Genomic DNA, 19,902 nt, shown 5'->3' with positions numbered 1-19,902 from the left:
TTCAGTTTGGCTCTTTCTCCTTGAGATCTTATAGCAATCCACCAACCTCCCACGCACACTTTGCTTACAAATCAAAGGAATGTCGAGTTTTGTTGATCCCTCATGAAATATTGGATTACTTGGTATATTTGTAGCAGCTTGGTCGTTGTAAAAGTTGAGAATGGATAACCCAAATATATTCTGTATGGAGAGAGAAGAGAATATGGGAGAGAAAGAGAAGAGAAGAAAGATGGAAGAAAAGAAGAAAAGGAAATCGTTGAGAACGAATGCTCCAATGACACATCCCAAACATTCTTTTATAATATTCACTTAATAAAAAATTGCATACTCCATTAAGGCCATCCAATGATGGCTAAAAATTACATACTATTGCCTTCCAATGATAGCTAAAAATTACATACTATTCTATTAGGGCCATCCAATGATGGTATCCATTAAACTAAAGTAAATAATAGTAAACAAACTAAAGCAAAGATACAAAGAGTAACATTGGGGCCTACACTAATCATCTCTTTAACAGAGAAAGAATAGCTGAAATGCCCTCATTATGAGCATAAGATGCACACTGTGAAGAACTGTCAGAAGATTCATCCCCACCGGAAAATGAAGTGGAGATACATAACAACAGTTATAGGAGAAGCGTTTCCCTAGTGTTTATAGTTCACATGAGCCTCATCCGCTACTGTCTACTTGTTACAAGATCCCAGCTCCTAAGGATGATATAACTGGATTAGCATTTTGATCTTGCACCAGGTCTTCATCAAATATCATGCATCACTAATCAATGTAAGATTACTGTATTTCTCTTTCTTACAGCACGTTCTGGTAAAAATGGAAATTAAAATTGCTAATGGATAATCCGTACATATTACTAGAAGAGGAACTGTTGAAGTTTCATCTGCTCTTTATTTACCGATCAGTCTTTAAGTCACTTTTCTTATGAAATTTCTTAATGCAAGTAGTCTTACTAAGCATCTTATTGGACTGTAATATCATATCCTATACATTCCGTATTTCCAACCCAGAGAGAGAGAGAGTTCATGGTACCAAAGGACTGTACCCAGAATCACAATGCAACTGGGATCTTAAAAAGTTAAAAAAAAAAAAAAAACCATTTAATGAATACAACCAGTCTTGAAAAAGAAGAAAGGAAATTAAGAAATATCGTCAACCAACCACATGAAATAATACCTTACGTGGCTTTGTCATCATCACGTTCGAATCTGGCTTGTTAAAACCAATGGCAGTGGCCGGCAATCCATCAGTAACCAAATTCACCCAAAGTAGTTGCACCTGATGTTCCAAAATGAAAAAATGTTCAATTCAATGAAAAGCTTTTTCTGGGTCTCCAAATAAAGAAACATGATATCCTTGCTACAAGTCCATAATTTAAAGAAATCAAGCTTTCTGCAGTTTCTGCAAGTAGCAATAACCACAGGATGGCCATTAAAAAAAAAAACAATGGCCACATGTGAGAAAAAGAAACATCAGCGCTATTTCTTCCTCGAGATGATTGACTGTTTATACAGGTGGCATTCCCTGAACAGCAGGAGAATATGTTTAAACACCAATATGCACACGGAAACATGCAGCCACATAAACTTCCATAAAAAAGAATTGCTTCTCACAGTGATGAAACAAAAAATACCAGTACAGAATTTTAATCACAATCATTGTTTTAAATTTTGGCCGAAATCCGAAATTTCAGATTTTGGTTGGGACCTATGATTTGGCCGACACTTTGAATTTATTGCCGACTCACGTGTCCTGCTGTGTCCGACACGACACCCGTGTCCACACGTGTCGACACTCCTTTGGACACTTTTACTTGTATTGCTGGAAGTGTTAGACTTAATGTGGGTGAGTGGACATGTTTTTGTACCGCGTCAAGTGTGACATTCTGTTTTTTTTATTGAATATTGTGTTTACCTCTTTTAGACAACTTGTATCCATGTTGAAACTAGACACACAGATCCATATCCACATATCACGATTACATATACTTCCTATTTTAGCCGTGTCCCCGTTTCTAAAGCTTGGGGGTTTGCCGTGTCCGACACGGGTCGACACGCGACACTCGTGTCCGTGTCCACGAATCATAGGTTGGGACTGAAATCTGAAAATTACGGATTTCGGTTTGGATTTTGGCCGAAATTTCGTCATTTTGACCGGAATTGTAAAAATTTCGGCCGAAATGACAGAAATTTGAAAAAAAAATCGGTTTCGGTCCTGAAATTTAAATCCATGATCACAATTGATAGCAAAGCATAATACAAGCTTATTAGTTGATGCAACGAACTTACAGGTACAAGGGTTTCAGGCATTCCAAGCACTGCTGCCACAAAAATACAGACTACTTCTCCAATGTTTGATGAGATCATATATCTAATAAACTGCTTTGTGTTATTGTAAATAGCCCTTCCCTCTGAAACAGCCTGTTCACAACTATAATTGATTAAGAAGAATCTTATTACAATGATACCATAAGAAGATTTACAACACAATCTTATGTAAACAATTGGAAGAAAAGAATGCATCCTAATTTTCAGGATAGTAAGACTTACCGCAACAATAGAAGCAAAATTGTCATCAGCCAACACCATATCGGAAGCACTCTGAAAGTTGAACATAAAATAGTTGAGATCATTTTCATGAAGAATATTGCAGTTCAAATGAAAATTAAGCAAAACGGGATTTCATTTGGTAGATAAAGATGAAATCCCATGTTGTGACACATGCACAAAGGATAAGGAAGTGAGCTCGAATCCCCACGAAATGCAAATAAAGTTGTGGAATTGACCAAATCGTCTGTCAATTCCACTTTCAAAAAAAGCTGTGGAACATCCTAGCTTGCCAATCTATATGAAAAAATAAGCATAAAAGATTTCTGAGAAAAAGCATAAGCAAGAAAGCTGTATAAAGATGCTAAAAAGTGTGCAGAAAAAAGAATACCTTCGCAACAGCTGTTCCTGACCCCATGGCAATTCCTATGTCGGCTTTCTTCAATGCAGGTGCATCATTGACACCATCACCAGTCATTGCAACCTTAGGTATCAAATGACATGAACTTTATTACTGAATACAACATCTACTCCATCCATTATTTACTGAGAAGATAGAATCTAAAGTAAAATAAAATTATAAAATTATATCAATTTCACAAATGAATAAAGATTGTTTTGTTTTACAAAATTGAAGCAAGAGATTGTAGTTAATGACAAAAATGGGTCACTACTAACTGAAATTAACAGAGAACTAAATTAACATCTGAATCCTAATTGCAAAACTCTTCTACATTATAGCTGAAAGATTAAGATTAAAGATGAACAATATCCTACAAATATTTTATGGAGGCAACTCTTTATTTGGTAGACAACACTCCATAGAAAAGTCATTTAAACAGGTTGAACCAAGCTATATAAAAACAAGACAGAATCAATAACATGCTCGCCCATTTTCGTCCAAAATTTTCTGACCATCGGTAAAAAGCTTCGAGCCAGTTCATAACCCTGGTTCATAGTTGAAACCCAACCATGGTTTGACCAAGGTCTTCAATATAAGTTGGAGCTAATATTGCCCAGTAATTATGGAGCATAGGCCTGCATGTTTTTTCAGGGCAGCATTATCATATTCTTTTCAATTGAATGTGTCTAGCAGTTGGAATAAACACAGCCACTTGTAGATGGACAAACATTCATTGAAATAGGTGAGACCTACCACTTCATTTTGGTGCTGCAGGGCCTCCACCAGCATCCTTTTATGAGAAGGTTCAACCCTAACAAATTAAGCAAGAGGCTGAATATAAGTTGCATCAATTTTATAAAATAAAGGTTACACAAAATAATCAAAAAGTAAGAAGGCTAGACAATAAAATGTCTTGAGAGATTAGACAGTAACAAAGTGACTAGTGATCCATGTTTGAGTACAAAACATGCATAAACAATGTATTCCAAATATAACCAACCATGAAAATAATGCGACGGATAAAGATCTTTTTTTTTTGGAGGGGACGGCATAATTTGAATATTTCATGTGACCAATTGCTGATTTGTAAAGCCGTTAACTGATAGCCTGGGCTCAGTGAATCATAATGGGTCATCTTTCCCACAAAAATTGCAATAGACTAGAGCATATCATCCACAAACAGATGTGCAGACCGAGGTGGTCAACCGCAACCTTGGAAAGATACTGATGAGTATTGTGAACAGCAGGAAGTAGGGGTGCAGCTCGGGTCGGGTTGAGGGCAACCGACCCGACCCGAGGAACCCTTTTTTCCAACCCAAAACCAACCCAACCCGACGAGGTTCAACCAAACCTGACCCGAGGAACCCTTTTTTCCAAACCGAACCCGACCCGAACCGAGTTCAACCCGACCCAACCCAAGTTTTAAGCTTTGCAAAAAAAAATTGATAAAAAATGTCGGGTTTCACTCGGTCAGGTTGGCCAAACCCTCAACCCGAACTCAACCCGACCTGACCCGACTTTTTTTCTAGTAACCCGACCCGAGTTGCACCCGTAGCAGGAAGTGGCAATGAGATTTGGCACTACTACATGCAGAGTTGCTTATAACAGCTCACGAAGTAGATCGACTAAGAAAATCCTTTCAAAGTTGTCAATGGATGAATCCAAATCATCTCCTAGAGTTGGTGTACCCTTTCCAATTTCCAGAATGTAAGTTTTGATGCAGAGGCTATGGAGGGCAACATAAAAGAAATCCTTGATCAAGTGTGAAAGAAACTAGAGAAGAATAATGCGAAGGAAAAGACCCGAGCTGATAAGCATCAGATGTATAAAGAATTTTAGGATGCGATCAGGTTATAGTGTATCAACGCATAAGAGAGATTTCCCATAGCGCTCATACAACAACAAATTGAATCATAGGGGCAATTTTTTCATGTTGAATAGGAAGCAACATCTATCTCATTGATTTCCAGTGGCTGCACACACACACATATTTATATATACAAGTACCCTGGTGAAGAAACAGACTTCAAGAGAGTGATTAAACTCGAGGTCAAGCTCTACTTCATCTGGGCAAGATTGGGAGGCTTTTAGGCTTTTGCAACAGCACTTAACGCAAACTTTATGTGTCAATAGTTATGTCACATATGGGTGTGTTCGACATTTTTCCTTTAATCACTTTCATATATGGGCATTCAGAGTTTTAAATTTCGGTCTCTGTGAAAATCTCGGAGGAAATCTTGTAAATTCATGGAAATGTAGGGAAACACATGCAAATGATGAAATTTTTTAATCTTTTAAAAAACATATGCAAGTGAACAAATTTTAAGATGAAACTTTGGAAAATGCTAGAATAAACATAAATATATTCTTAGAAACCATCACATAAGCAACAAAACCATCCATAATGGCTTAATCACATCAAACACCTAGTGACATGTGTTGTCGTGCATGTCTAGAAAAGTAAAGTGATTAAAGAAGTACAACGTAATGAAGTATAAGAATGTAAAATGACAATTCTCCCCTCTAAGAACCCCAACTCTAGGTCAATACCATAGAGTTACGAGGTATTATTGGTCCCATGCCGATCTGACATACCATGCATAAGATACGGTTCCTTTGATGTGTAGTTCAATGATGTTGCCTAGTAAATATCATTACATTAATGAAATGAAATGAAATGTAAATTCATTTTTTTGTTGTTCAGACTTCAGACCATTTCGGTGTTGGACCGTTGGGAGAGCTAAAACCACCGGAGGGAACGCCACCGCACCCACCAGTAGGGGTGTTCATTATTCGGTAATAACTGACCGAACTGAATTCGTTTGACTATTTTGGTTCGGTTTCGGTTTTGTTTTTTTACAACCTTCGATTTTTGGTTTCGGATTCAGTTTTGGTAAAAAACAATTTACTGTAACTGAAAAACCGAATAAAGTGCCGCTTATTGGGCCCCATGCATGTGACGTGCAAGTGATTGGAAACGGTAAAAACTATGGTTGAAATTTTGTAAATAAGGGTGAAAAACAAAATTTCGGTTGAAATTTTGGAATTTCGGCGAAATTTTGGTGAAATACGGTAAAAACCTTATTTATGGTGAATTTCGTTTCGGCCAAAATTTCAGATTTCAGCCGAAATTTAAAACTATGGTAGCTGCAAAATAATGACAACTACAGATCATGCCCACCTGGTGGTTAAGGACCATAGCAATGAGGCAGCACAAAAGTTTAGAATGGCTTCAAACAAAGCAAAGGTAATGGTTTATCCCATTGAAAGAATTTTATGCAACCCGATTTGTGGCATTTATTAAAATGCATGAATTAAATAACAATAAAACGCAAAAGAAAATGTCAAATAAGTTAATGCGAAGTTTAAAAGACAAGGGCACAAAATTGCATCACTTGATGGAATTGGCATATCACAGCAAGTAAATGATGAATATAAGTAGAGAAAATTACCTCGTGAAGAGAATCATACGTTGTAGTGCTATTGTTTGCTGCAAGGCTGGAAGTTCTTCAAATTCAGAAGCAGTATAAGAGCGTCCTGAGAAATCTTCTAAATGATCGAAAGCACCAATTTGACGACAAATAGATTCTGCTGTAGACTGAAAAATGCATGTCAAAACAGAAAAAAGATAGAATTCTACATGTGGGTAAATGGTAACATGATAAAAGCAACAATGGTGAAAGGAGAGACTCATTGCTTCCAAACTACGTCACAAATTATTCCGATATTTTCAAAATATAGCGATTTTATCGCGACTTTTTGATAAAACGACAAAATACCGAAATAATTCTGATATTTTAAAAAATATAGCGATATTTTCATTTTTAAGCATTTATCACGATAATATCACGATATTTTTTATTTTATACTTTGCTTAAATTATATATTTTCATTTTTTTTAATAATTTTATTTTTATCGATTTTTCCTGATAAAAAACAAAAAAAAAACTTAATATATCCCGAGATTCTCCAATGCTAAGAAATTCCCGAGAAAAATATTTGTGACTTAGCTTCCAACTTACTTTGTTATCCCCAGTGACAACTATAACACGTATGCCAGCAGACATGCATGAAAGGATAGCATTTCGTACTTCCTTCCTCGGTGGATCAAGCATTCCGACCTTGAACACACATTGCAATAACATGTTATAAACCTGGGGTGGGAATGAACATAAGAAAATGAAACTGGAAAATTTCCAGGCTGCTGCAATAGCTTATCAAATTGTAGAAGAAACATTAAATATCATAAAAACAAGCACAAAAAATTGCAAAGAAAATGCAGCAAATAGCCTATATGCATGAGAAATTTGATGCATACAGAATATTAAAGGGTCAAATAAATCAAGCAGTCTAAAAATACTCAAATAATAATGACAACAACTAATTTATGTAAACTAGTCAAAAAATTCTGTTGACAATAGAAAAGGCATTACGCCAAAAAAGGATATTATATACCTAGCATGTAAGATCCCATGGTACTTCACCATTAAGACATTTAAAATTTGTTATGGGTAGTTCAAACCATCTACAGAGGACTAACAGGTGTACCTATTTGTTAATGGATCCAGAAGCAAAGAGGGGGGAGGATATACAAGGAGGGTATGCAGAAGCAACGAGGTCGTTTTAGACCACCTTCTTTCCCTTGGGAAGCGTCAAAAGATGGGAATGAATCAAGTATATAATGCCATGACAAAAATATACATGTAAGACATCACAAGATAGGAGAATGGGAGTATCGACTTGAAGAAAACACAAAACACAGACATGTGACAATGCAGTGGATATGCTGACAATATAGATTACAACGACCAAGTTGAAGCATTTTCTGGACTTGGCCCATGGTTTCAAATTTCGGTTTCGGAATGCGTTACGGTCCTCACTGAAACTAAAATTTCAGCCGAAATTTAGAAATTTTGTTGAAATTCGAAGAAACCATTAAAAATAATATTTTATTCCACACCAAATTTCGGCTGAAATTACCGCAATTTAAGTAATTTCAGTCGACATTTTGAGAAAATATTAAATAATTAAAAACTCATTTTATCGGCCATCGTGACCTCCAGTATAGCAAAAAATAAAAATAAAAAATCGAGATTTTAAAGTCACCTAACCTTGGATTCAATGACTGTGCCAAGCAATGAAGTAGGTGTTGGTCTTGTTCCAACGATCAATAAGAATTTTGTGCACCACTTAATAAAAGGTATACGCCTCTTCTTTCCGCTTTCCTTTCTTCCTATATATTGCCGCCTTCACTTTCTCAATCATTGTGTCCCACATATCATAAACCAAATGAAAACAAGGCTTATCCGTGTCGCACTCTCTTAGCATGTCATACATAGGAGATGTAAATGAGAGTGTGTACTTGATAGAATCCCACCAAATGTCATCTAACACCCTCTCTTTCACATACCTTGTTTTCCCCACATCATGCTCCCAATAGCAAGTCCATTTGTCAAGCAAGTCCATTTGTCATTAATCACCATTGATTGAAGACCTTGCTTTAAGAGTTTAAATCTCTTAAGCATCACAATCACACTTGCAAATCGTGTTTCCGCCACGGAAAGCAACTTCAAACTATTAAACTCATTAAATATGGCCAATCTTATCGAATGATTCATGATGAAATTCTTACCATAACATCTCCCGCAACATCCGAGATCCAACTGCAATCTTCATATGCAACTTGATTTGTTACCACATTCTTTGCCGCACATATATTCTTCAAAACAAGGCTAAGGGTGTGCACCACACAGGGTCCAAAATATGGAAGGAAATTGCGCTTCAATAAGTTGTTCGGCCGGCCGCCTTGCAATTTGGAGCATTATCGGTAATTACTTGGACAACATTTTCATGTCCAACCTCATTAATTACCTCCTTTAACGAGTTAGCAATGAAATGTTTGTCCTTTGTCTCCCCCAAACAATCTATTGCCTTAAGAAACATAGGCCTACCCTCTGTTACCGCCATGAGGTTACTGAGAGGCCTCCTTTGTGAGTCGCTCCATTCATCACTAACAATGCTCACCCATTTCTCCTTCCATGTATCTCTAATGCTCTGTATGGTTGCCAGGTTTTTTTTGTTCCCGGGAGTTATGTGGGAGAAAAAAATACCCTGGGAGATAGGTGGGAAAAAAAAGTCCTGGAAGTATCCTGGTAAAATAAAAATGCCATGTTTGGTTATGTGGGAGAAAAAAATACCCTGGGAGATATGGTGGGAAAAAAAAAAACCTTTGTTTGGTTGCTTGAACTGTTGGGTAGAAAAAAATTCTTCTCAAGCTTATTTTTGGTTCCTGAGTTTATTTTTGTTGCTGGGGTTATCTTGGGATGGGATGAAAAGGCAATCATTACAAAAGTGGGATTAAAAAATTCACCCCACAAGTAATCATTACAAGAGTGGGATTAAAATAAACCTAGTGCTAAAAGGCAACTAAACATGGGATGGGACCAAAATTTAACTTACTCTCCCACAAAACTCCCAGGAACAAAAAAAACCTGGCAACCAAACAGAGCATAAGAGGTTGCAACAACCTCTCAAGATTAGCCCTCTCTCTTCATAGTAGAGTTGTCATTAGCAAGTTGTACCCCGGAGGCAAATAACCGGTAAGTGCATTATTTGCGGCAAAAGTGTATGAATAAGTGTAGTATGGGTTTCTTGCTAAGTGAAATGGCAAGCCACCGGAGTAAAACATTCTAGCAATCTCGGCATGTAGTTGATCACGGCCCACCACGTTGAATGCCTTTTCAATTGCACTCACACTTCCACTTGTCTTTCTCTTCTTTAGATCATAACTTGGAGGGACAAACATACTCGTACAACCCAATGATCAACTACTTGATGACGGCGACAATGGCACTCTCTTTGGAGCATTATGCTTCATAAGCTCCTTGGCTTATTCCTCCAACCTTTGCATTGCAAGTAGAGTACTTGTTTTCACTTTAAGACATGCTCTGATGCCTTGTCCGGCTATCTTTAACAAGTGAGCCATAACCCTAGTGTATGAGCTACTAAAATTCTTCTGACAATAATTGCATTGCCATATCACATTCCCACCACCCTTAGGATCCTTATCAAATCTAAACACATGCTTCCATAAAGGCTTTAAGACATCTTCATCACTAGAAGGTGTATATGCGGCATTGGCGGCACAGCGGCACTACTAGCACCGGATGAAGACATTCTTAAATGAAATGATTGAAATCTATTAAAAGAATAAACACAAATTTAGTAAGCAAACCCAACAATCTCAAATGAACAGGGCCTAAAGCCCTAGCCCCTAAGGCCCTACATCCAAATTGTGAGCCCAAAATATATTATTGGAGTCGAAATTAAACATAGTTTTGACTAAAAAAATCAGTTTTGGCCTCCCAATCGGTTGTCAGTTGTCACAATCCCAAATTTTCAGGGCCTAAACCCTAAGGCCCTAATGGTGAGCCCAAATCAGATTATTGGAGTCAAAATTAAACATAATTTTGACTCCAATAATCAGTTTTGGGCTCCCAATCGGTTGTCACAATCCCAAATTAACAGGGCCTAAAGCCCTAATCCACTAATTGTGAGCCTGAAACTGAATATTGGAGTCAAAATGAAACATAATTTTGACTCCAATATTCAGTTTTGGGCTCTCAATCGGTTGTCATAATCTAACAGCCCTATCGTTTCAGATTATGACAACCGATTGCCAGCCCTAAGGCCCTGTTCGTTTCAGATTATGACAGCCGATTCCCAGCCCTAAGGCCCTGTCGTTTCGGATTATGACAACTGATTGTCAGCCCTAACCCTGTTATTGGACTCAAATATAAATGTAATTTTAAGCCCAATAATAGATTTGGGGCTCACAATCAGTTGTTATAATCTAAAAAATAATAATAATAATAATCTCAAAAGAACGGGGCCTAAACCTAATAATAGGTTTGGGGAACACAATCAGTTGTTATAATCTCAAACAAAAGAAGAAAAATGGGGGGGAGAGAGAGAGAGAGATCTAGAGATACAGAGAGAGAGAAGTAGAGACAAAGAGTTGGAGAGAGAGTTGTAGAGAGAAAGGGTCAGAGAGAGCGATTTACCTTTAAGAGAGAGAGAGAGAGAGAGAGAGAGCGTCGAGAAAAGGAGAGTCTGGAGAAAAGGAGAGTTGCGTTAGAGAGGGGAAAAGAAAACCTAACTCTATACTTAAGTCTTTCACTGTAGACCATAGAAGCAGGAAACGCTGGCGTAGATGGGAAATGCGTTTCCGAAACGGGTACGAAACGCTTTTTGGAAAATGGTAAAACGCTTGTGAAACGTTTGTGAAACGCTTTCTTGGAAACGTGTTTCTTGGAATTTTAATACTTTTAAAGGGTATATTTAAACCCCCTTTAGTTTTCTGTGAACAGCCCTATCTAGTTTAAAGATAAATACACTAAAGAGGGTTGTCCTTATCAATATATGTGTTACCATCACATTTATGTGTTTCACTAGCGTTTCCTTTAGGTTTCACGTACATTTCACTAGCGTTTCCTTTAGGTTTCCCAAACATTTCCCTTGCGTTTCCCAAGACGTTTCCCAATGCGTTTCACATGCGTTTCTCTATCGTTTCCCGTTTCCCCTTTGATTTTTTTCACGCGTTTCACGTTTCCGTTTCACGTACCGTTTCCTGTTTCCGTTTCCCGAACTGGCAACTATGCTGCAGACAACCCCCTTAAATTAAGTATTTTTCTTTTAACACCCCCGCCCTTTTTACCCCACACACCCCCGTAACTTAATAATTAAAAAAAAAATTGTCAGGTGCGTCGGGGTGCGCACCCCAAACACACCCGACGCGCACCCGATCTTCAAATTCTATTTTTTTGAAAAAAACAAGGTTTGGATACATACCCGTACCGGATACGCACCCAACACGGATGCAAGAGGGTTTTTAGAGTACCCGTGCTTCCTTGGTAGCCAATATGATGCATGATAGCCTTAGATCAATATTCATGCAGTTTTGACACCCTATGATGCATGATAGCCAAGTACGGAATAAATAGGGATTAAGGACAGATGTTACAGATCTAAGATGGGATTATTGTAGGTGGAAAAACTGGACTGCTATAAACATGAACTGTTAGATAGATAATCAAAAGGTTTCTTGAGAAATAGGGCTGGTAGTAAAGTTCAGAAGGTGGAAAGTTACACAGAAGTAAACTGTTCTTGCACAGAGCTTCACAGGGTGTGGTTTCAGTCTGAAATAAATTCTGTTCCAGGAAAATTGGCATACGGAATAATTTCAGAATGATGGTAGGGTTACTTGGAGCCAAAAACTAAAGCTAGATGAGACAAGAACAATGGACTATTAAAAAAAAATTATGTAACAGTTCTCGGTGAAAATCTGGAGTCAGGATGAGATGAGATATGAATAAAAAACAATCAAATGGTCATTAATGATACTGGCACACCATCAATAATGATGCCAATGAATAATAATGACACCGTGGCATGATAATGACATCCAATTCGATAATATCTCAATAAATGACATGGGCACCCATAATTGATATTGTACTATGCAGTGTAGCCACCATTTAAATTTCTTTTCTAATAACAGCTTAGTAACTAAAAGACTGTAGAGTGTAGACACCCATAAACACCTTGTGCGCAACAATTATCTTATATAACTTTTCCTTAGCAGCATGACTGAAGCGTTCCCAAGTTGCCTTAATTTATGTGGCTGGATGATTATGAAATTGATAGCAAAGTAGAAGAACAGCAAAATCACAAACAAATAAAAGAATATTCCCACATAAGGCAAAGTTGTCTCCCGATATGTCGATGGAACTAGTATTTACCAAACTATCAGCAAGAAACAAATTGTCTGCAAATCCAACTTGATAATATAAAAATTCTAGTATGGATACTCAACTCAACTAAGCCTTTGTCCCAAACTAGTTGGGGTCGGCTAATGAATCCTTTAGAGAACTTCCATGAAGAAATAAAAATTCTCAAATGGATGAAAACAAAAAAAAATGAAAAACACATACCAATCCAATGAATGTAAGGTCTGTCTCATCATCAATCGAGAGAGTTTGTTTACCCATGGGCATCCGCTTTAGTGCCAAACCTAAACATCTTAGCGTTTCATTGCCTGCCAAACTAACCAGTTGATGACATTCGAATTAGATATGACGTGAAGTTCAATTGATCAAAAAATATTGAGGGATTAACAGAATTACATTACTCCGAATAAACAAAAAAATGATTGCTTCTCCAAAATTAATGGATAATGTTTTGCACAGGCTTTCCATAGGCAAACTTACAAAGAAGTATTCATTTTTTTTGGAATCATAATACACAAGCAACACTTGACCACAACTAAGAGAAAATACAGATGTTTAAAAAAAGTTATATGAAACCACACATCCATGTCAATAAATTGATAGTTGGAAAACAAGGTGCCAAAAACGAAATGCATGTGTTTGCGAACCCAGGACCAGGCTTTATGCAAAATTTAAGTTGCCAAAACTTCCAGTGGTTCAATCTGCCATGTCAGTCAACTAAATAAACAGAGCAATATATGACTTACACTTTAATAGAACATTCCACAATCACACAAGGAAAAAGTATATCCTCATCCAGTCACGCATAAAATGTTTGAATCCAATCACGGCCCTACTCCAATTTACTCAAAATCACAAAAGAGGCAATCATGTCCATGATTTTGTTTTCAATCAGTACACGAAATCAGCACCCGATGAAAGATCCAAAAACCATTTCTCTAATAAAGCAGATGTTGGCTGCAATTATATTTATTTTTGTAAAGACCGACCCTACCAGGGTCCATTAGGTGTATGATTGTTAATTAATTTTGTCCACATATCACTTTTGATCGACCACCCACAAGTTCGATCTATAAATGAGACTCTTGGACTGTCGGATCAAGCCTAGGATCCCTCGGATCGTCGATAGGACTCGTATAGGTGACAGATCACGTCATTCGAGTGTCGATCCCTCTAGATCACTTAAAGATCAGAAGATTCAAGAAATCGATGGCTCTTATATTTTCTTTTCTTAAAATCTTTAAATTGTATCACATAAAATTTTCCGTGAAACCTAAGTAAAAGAATTCCCACGGAAATTGTGAATTTGTAGCTTAATTAGAAAAAAGGGGAAGATATTAATTAGAAAATTATATATTTTCGTCACTTTAATTGTAGCTTAAATTTGGGACAGCAAATCTTGTCCGTTTGACTCGATTTTGGTCTCATTAGATGGGTTTTTCGATTACCTATCCAACGGGCCCAAGATTTTGCGAATTTGGACATGATTTGGTAAAGTTATGACCCATTTATGATATGGGTATGGGTTAATTACGAGATTTGTATATTTAAGATGTTTTTTAGGAAAAGTGGGGCCCAGTAGTTTGATTTAAAATCTTTACTTGAGTTAGATTAGTATTCTTTTTTTAAAGAATCCTTACCACATCAAAACTCTCTTTTATTAACCAATAGGAACATGTCACATCAATTAGTGATTTAATAAAATAAAGAATTTAAAAGAGAGAAGGAGATCTAATACAAAACAAATATATAACTCATGTTTTCTCCTTACACTCCCAAAACGTGAGTAGAGAGAAAGAGAGGGAGAGAGGGAAAGAAAAGAAAAAAAAAAGGGAAAGAAAAGAGAAGAAATGAAGAAAAAGGAAGAGGAGAAGAAGAAGATTTTTGGGCCTTTTCAAAACCCTTGACCATCCAAGTAAGTTTTGTGAAATTTTATGATCTTAGGATTGTCTTTCTTTTCTCAAACGAAACCCTAATGTTTAAAGGGTCTTTAAGAAGTGATTTAAGCAAAGAAAATCCTAATTATATATGATAGATTTCTTGCAAATAGATTTTTTTCGAATAACTATTTTCTTTCGGATTAAATCTAGAATAAGATATGTAAGTTACGAATATTGTTTTCCTTTCAAAACGAGATTTCTCGGGGATTTTATAATGAGAAAGTTTGTTTTCTTTTAGACCATTTACATCAATGAAATTCAAGTTACTTTTGATTTGCTTTCTTCAAAATCAAGTATTATACGTAAATTCTGCATGAGTGTTTTATTCAAGGTTGCCAGAGCGGGAATCGAAAGCGGGAATCGAAGGCTTCCAGGGAAGAATCCTGCTCAAGGTTGCCAGAGCGGGAATCAAAAGCGGGAATCGAAGGCTCCCAGGGAAGAATCCTGCTTCCTTGGTTTTATTCATTCGAAACGAATTATATGATTGATAAATCAATATTTGTGATTTGTTTTCTCTCTAAACAAGATCATACGCATGATCTGTAGGTCATATAAAATATTTTTTATTCAAAGTCGGTCATGCGTGTGATTTGTAAGGTCTAGAAAATTATTTTTCTTTCGAATTAGTTAATGTGTGTAATCCTTAGATCATTGTTTTGCTTTCAAATCAGTTCACGTGTGGATTCTATTGGCCACAGAGCATTATTTCCTTCAAAACAGTTCATGTGTGAGGTTGCTTTGGTATAGAAAATCATGTTTTCTTCAAAAATCAGCTCACAGGTATGATCTAAATAATGTATATGATGTAAATAATTAGGATCTCTCAAGATCAATCTTCATAAATGATATTTAGAATGTCAATAATAGTTTTCTTTCGAGGATCAGTCTGCACGCATGATGTTTTCAAAGTAGAGAATAAATTTATCCCTAAAACAATTTATACGCATAGAACTATAATTAGGAAATTGATTCTTTTAAAAAAACCAGCACCTTTGTACGCTAATATAATATACTGAATAGTATCTTTTCTTTAAAATTAGTTCATGCGTTTTATATTGGATGCTCGCATAACTATTTTCCTTTTGAAGAAAGACCTAGGTATATGTAAAAATTGTTTGTACTAAAAACAACCCATAACATGATTGTTGCGCCGCCCCCCCCCCCCCCCCCCCCCCCCCCCCCCCACACACACACACACACACACACATATATATATATATATATATATATATATATATATATATATATATATATATATATATATATATATATATATATGCCCAAATCACATGGGTCCCACATTTTTTGTGGTGATCCAAAGCATTCATTTGCAAGGCCCTATCATAGATAGGGTTTGTAGCAAAAATCAGCTCCATTCAATCATCCTAACCCTCCAAAAGTGGAGGGCAAAAATGGGCAGATTTGTGGTATGTCCATTTTGCCCTCCAGAAATGGATGGGTTAGGATGATCCTATGAAGCTGATTTTTGGTACACACCCCATCTATGTAAGGGCCTTTCAAATGAATGCTTTGGATCATCCTAAAAAAGTGGGCCCACATGTGATTGGGCACTCGAGCGTACCATAAGCTTGGTACGCTCGAGCGTACAATCCTTTTCCTCTTTTGAGTGTATCTTATGGATGAATGAAACTGATCAGTATATGAATTATGTATAGATATTAATACCCATGAGTGTATCTTTTGGATGAATGAAACTGAAATCTTTGGTAATAGAATAGAATTTAAAGAACAAAACCTAAAAAGTTATGACTCTAACTATTTAGGGTCAGAATTAAAGTATAACTTAACGGGACACTTAGTGTGTGTACATGATTCTTGTTTCAGACTTGGTAGCAGATTCGACTCTATCATATAGGATTTCCCACTCTTTCACACCACAGGTAATTAAGGTAGGTGACCGTACCCTAAACTTGTACTCTTGAGCAATGATTGATTTATATGCATACAATGAAAATTCTTAGTAGACATATTGTTCATGATAATGATGTAGTTAAGATCAAGGTTTAAAATTTCGGTTTCGGTAACCGTTTCGGACCCCACAAAAAACCAAAATTTCGGTCAGAAATTTGATGGCGAAAAATTGAATTTCGGAAATTTTCGGTTTCGGTCCTCACCGGCATCCGAAATTTCGGTTCGAAATTTTAAACCATGGTTAAGATGATGGTATCTTATTAATATGCATCTTGTTTTATTATACTAGTATCATGCAAATGTTGAAAAACGATACTATGCCAGTAGTTTGCAAAAGATGAAATGTCATGATTCCTTGATAAAGGAAAAAGAAAAATGTGAGAAGCATGAAAATTGCTAAAAATATCTTTAAGATATTGGAAAAGAAAAAAAAGAGATGGATGATATGCCAAAAAAAAAACTGGTAAGAAACAAAGGCATTGGGAAAATAATTTGGTGAATTGGGCAAGAGGTACGAGTCGTCTAGGAATAATGAAATTCCGATACGGCATTGGGTTTTAGCGCACCCCCTTGGCAGTAAATGCATCCTCTTAGACCGTGATGTCAAGAGGCGAAGTGGCTAGTAAGCACGTCGTAAAAAGTCCCTCATACCCACTACCTGTAGACGAGGGTAGTGGAACGTATTGGGGGCGGGACAACAAGCTAATAATGATAATAACAAAACATAAATTTCTCACTTGTAAATCGTTGTTGCCTTACTGGAATAATGGTTTCAAATTGATTTATGCCATAGCATGTCCCCTATTACCGTTCATGACTCTTTAGAAATAAATTATGCTACATGTTCACCTATGGAAGTTGTATGCCTTTAAATTCAAGAGCTGTTTAATTGTATTTGTTTAGGTACCGAATGAGTCTACTTAGTTCATTGAACTAATCCCTATAAATAATTTCACAGGTATTGAAACCATTGATGACATTGAGACAAATGCTATTGAAGAGATATAGAGTGGAGTGTCAAAGAGTTGGTTTGGCCATGTGGCCTTGGCGGCCATCCATCTTATGCTTAGTTTGTTTCGGTTTTTGTTAATTGTGCCAAATCCTCTGTTTGACTCTTTAGTAAACTTTTAATTGATTTTTCAAATTTAAAAAAAAAAGTCTTTTGTTAACGGTCAGGGTTTAGAGTTCTTCAAAAAACCCAGGCCGTTACAATTTTCATTATCATGTACAAACTGTATGATGTGCTGTTCAAATTCTTTCTTTGAAATTTCCATTGTTGGGACTTGCATCCTTTCATTGTTGCCGCATTAGTTTGCTAATCAGGAATAGAAGCTTAGCCACAGTATAAAACTTTGTAAATGAGTCAGTAATATGGAGATCAGAAAACGGCCGGTTCGTCCTATTCAGATATTCCCGACCCCTAGGAACGAGCAAAGAATCCAGTTTGCCCCACTAGGTGCTACCGTGGTAGCAAGAGAGGCCAGGCGGTGACAATTGAGAGGTTGTCCCCAACCTTTCCTAATCCATAAGAGAAAGAGGTTCCTATGGAGATCAGAAAACGGTAGTTAAAGTGTTCTAGGTCCTTTCAACTGAAGGCCATATATGACGGTAATCACTATATTATGTACAACTACCATATACATTCCCATTTTCAAATTTTGGAACATTTTTTACATACTATAAACTTTGCACATTTTAAGTAAAAAAATGTTTATCTTCCAGGCATAGATATGTATAGAAACGATATCAACATTCCACTCTTTTTTATGCTTGCACTTTTTCTGTATATTATTCATGGTATTCTCAAGAGCTAAACAAATTTTCTCATTTATTAATTCATTTAATTTTTCTTCGCCGCTCATGCATCGCACGGGGTTTTTTAATAGCATATATAAAGGTGTGAGAAATTATATGATGACACGCTGTATAAACACTTAAAGGCCGTATGATAGAAGTACCACCCTTGATATTTGATCCAACACCAACTCCTCAAAAAGTGAGCTATTGTTGGATCAAATATCAAGGATGGGAGCAAAAAAAATAAGGACGCAATTTTTACCCATATTCTATCATACGAATGAAACGCAATTCTAAAAAGACGAATAAATGAGTTACTTATCACCTCTTTAGATCTACATCTTCAACACATTGTTTGAGACATCAAATATGAAGGATCCAACTCATTCTCAAACAACTAAACTAAGAAAGGTCATTAGTTAGATTCTCAATACCAGAACAGAACGAGTCATTAACGAAATAAGCAATTCCAATGACTCGGAAAAGTCCCAAGCGAACCCATTATATACCAATCTCACGCTTCTTCGAGCATGTAAGGATTGATAAAGGAACCATGAAATATGATTTCAAATATGTTTTTACTGACTAACTAATCCCCCCCCCCCCGGCTTACCCACCCACATATATGTATATAGTTTTTCGTAACAGCAATATTTACTGCTATGCCGGTCAGTAAAGAATTGAATATGCAAATGTTTCAGCATAGTGAAAATGATTTTTTACTGATTTCCCAATCCACAAAGATGTGCAATATTCAAAACCATAAATAAATACAATATGCACTTCTCACACTGCCCGATTATGTTTCCATAAGAATGGAAGTGAAATTCCTTCAAGCTTAAAAAATATTTTCCAAATGTAATATTTCTAAGATTAACAATTATTAAGATGTTGAAGAGAGCATAGTTCATGATTTTCCAGGAAAATCTTGTAAGAATGAAGCATTTCAAAATTCCATAACAGATATATCACATAAGATCTTTCAACAGTACAAGTTGAGAACTAGAATTACAAGAAATAGAGAACTGAATACAACACCTTGCTTACCAAGAACAAGTTAAAAATTTTGCACCGGTTGGGTGACAGAAAAGTTGGAAGGATAGGACATGCAAGATGCCAAAGAGAAACTAACCTGTGGAACTTAGCCTCCAACACAGCTCGTATATCTGTAGTTAAAGGAACCACAGAGCCATCATCATTGCACAGAACATTTGAGCATCTAGATATTATACTCTCAGGGGCACCTTTTGAAAACATAATCTCCTGCTGCTTCCGGCTACAGAGGACGCTCATCATTTTGCGGCCACGAGAAAATTCCAAAAGGGAGACCTGAAAAAGAACAAGACCAAACTGCATGAGACGACAAACGACGAAACAATGTTCACGAGAGAATAAATAATGCAAAACTAAATCGTAAAGTGAACAAGCAAAGAATCAACTTTCAACATAGTTTAAACATCTCTGAATGGAAATTCACAAGA

General features: G+C 36.5%; 1 protein-coding gene across 3 annotated transcripts in view; it reads right to left on the bottom strand.

Annotated features, from left to right (window-relative positions):
• ECA3 (endoplasmic reticulum-type calcium-transporting ATPase 3) overlaps nucleotides 1-19,902 on the bottom strand; it is a 97,757-nt gene that overhangs the window by 35,537 nt on the left and 42,318 nt on the right. For all 3 annotated transcript variants that reach the window (XR_013237339.1, XM_077363734.1, XM_077363735.1), the window contains exons 19-27: nucleotides 19,554-19,750; nucleotides 12,957-13,068; nucleotides 6,987-7,085; nucleotides 6,417-6,562; nucleotides 3,718-3,775; nucleotides 2,953-3,045; nucleotides 2,565-2,615; nucleotides 2,304-2,435; nucleotides 1,192-1,293 (exon numbers count right to left, since the gene is read on the bottom strand). Coding sequence is in view for 2 of the 3 variants with exons in the window: in XM_077363734.1 (XP_077219849.1) it covers nucleotides 1,192-1,293; nucleotides 2,304-2,435; nucleotides 2,565-2,615; nucleotides 2,953-3,045; nucleotides 3,718-3,775; nucleotides 6,417-6,562; nucleotides 6,987-7,085; nucleotides 12,957-13,068; nucleotides 19,554-19,750 (990 nt within the window). In the remaining variant the exon portion in view is untranslated. The remainder of the gene's footprint in view (nucleotides 1-1,191; nucleotides 1,294-2,303; nucleotides 2,436-2,564; nucleotides 2,616-2,952; nucleotides 3,046-3,717; nucleotides 3,776-6,416; nucleotides 6,563-6,986; nucleotides 7,086-12,956; nucleotides 13,069-19,553; nucleotides 19,751-19,902) is intronic.

Source organism: Tasmannia lanceolata, unplaced genomic scaffold, assembly GCF_043159265.1.
Source record: "Tasmannia lanceolata isolate RefF3 unplaced genomic scaffold, GAP_Taslan_0.1 ptg000020l, whole genome shotgun sequence".
Lineage (NCBI taxonomy): Eukaryota > Viridiplantae > Streptophyta > Magnoliopsida > Canellales > Winteraceae > Tasmannia > Tasmannia lanceolata.
Note: the sequence above shows the minus strand (reverse complement) of the source record. Positions and strands in the feature narration are given on the sequence as shown.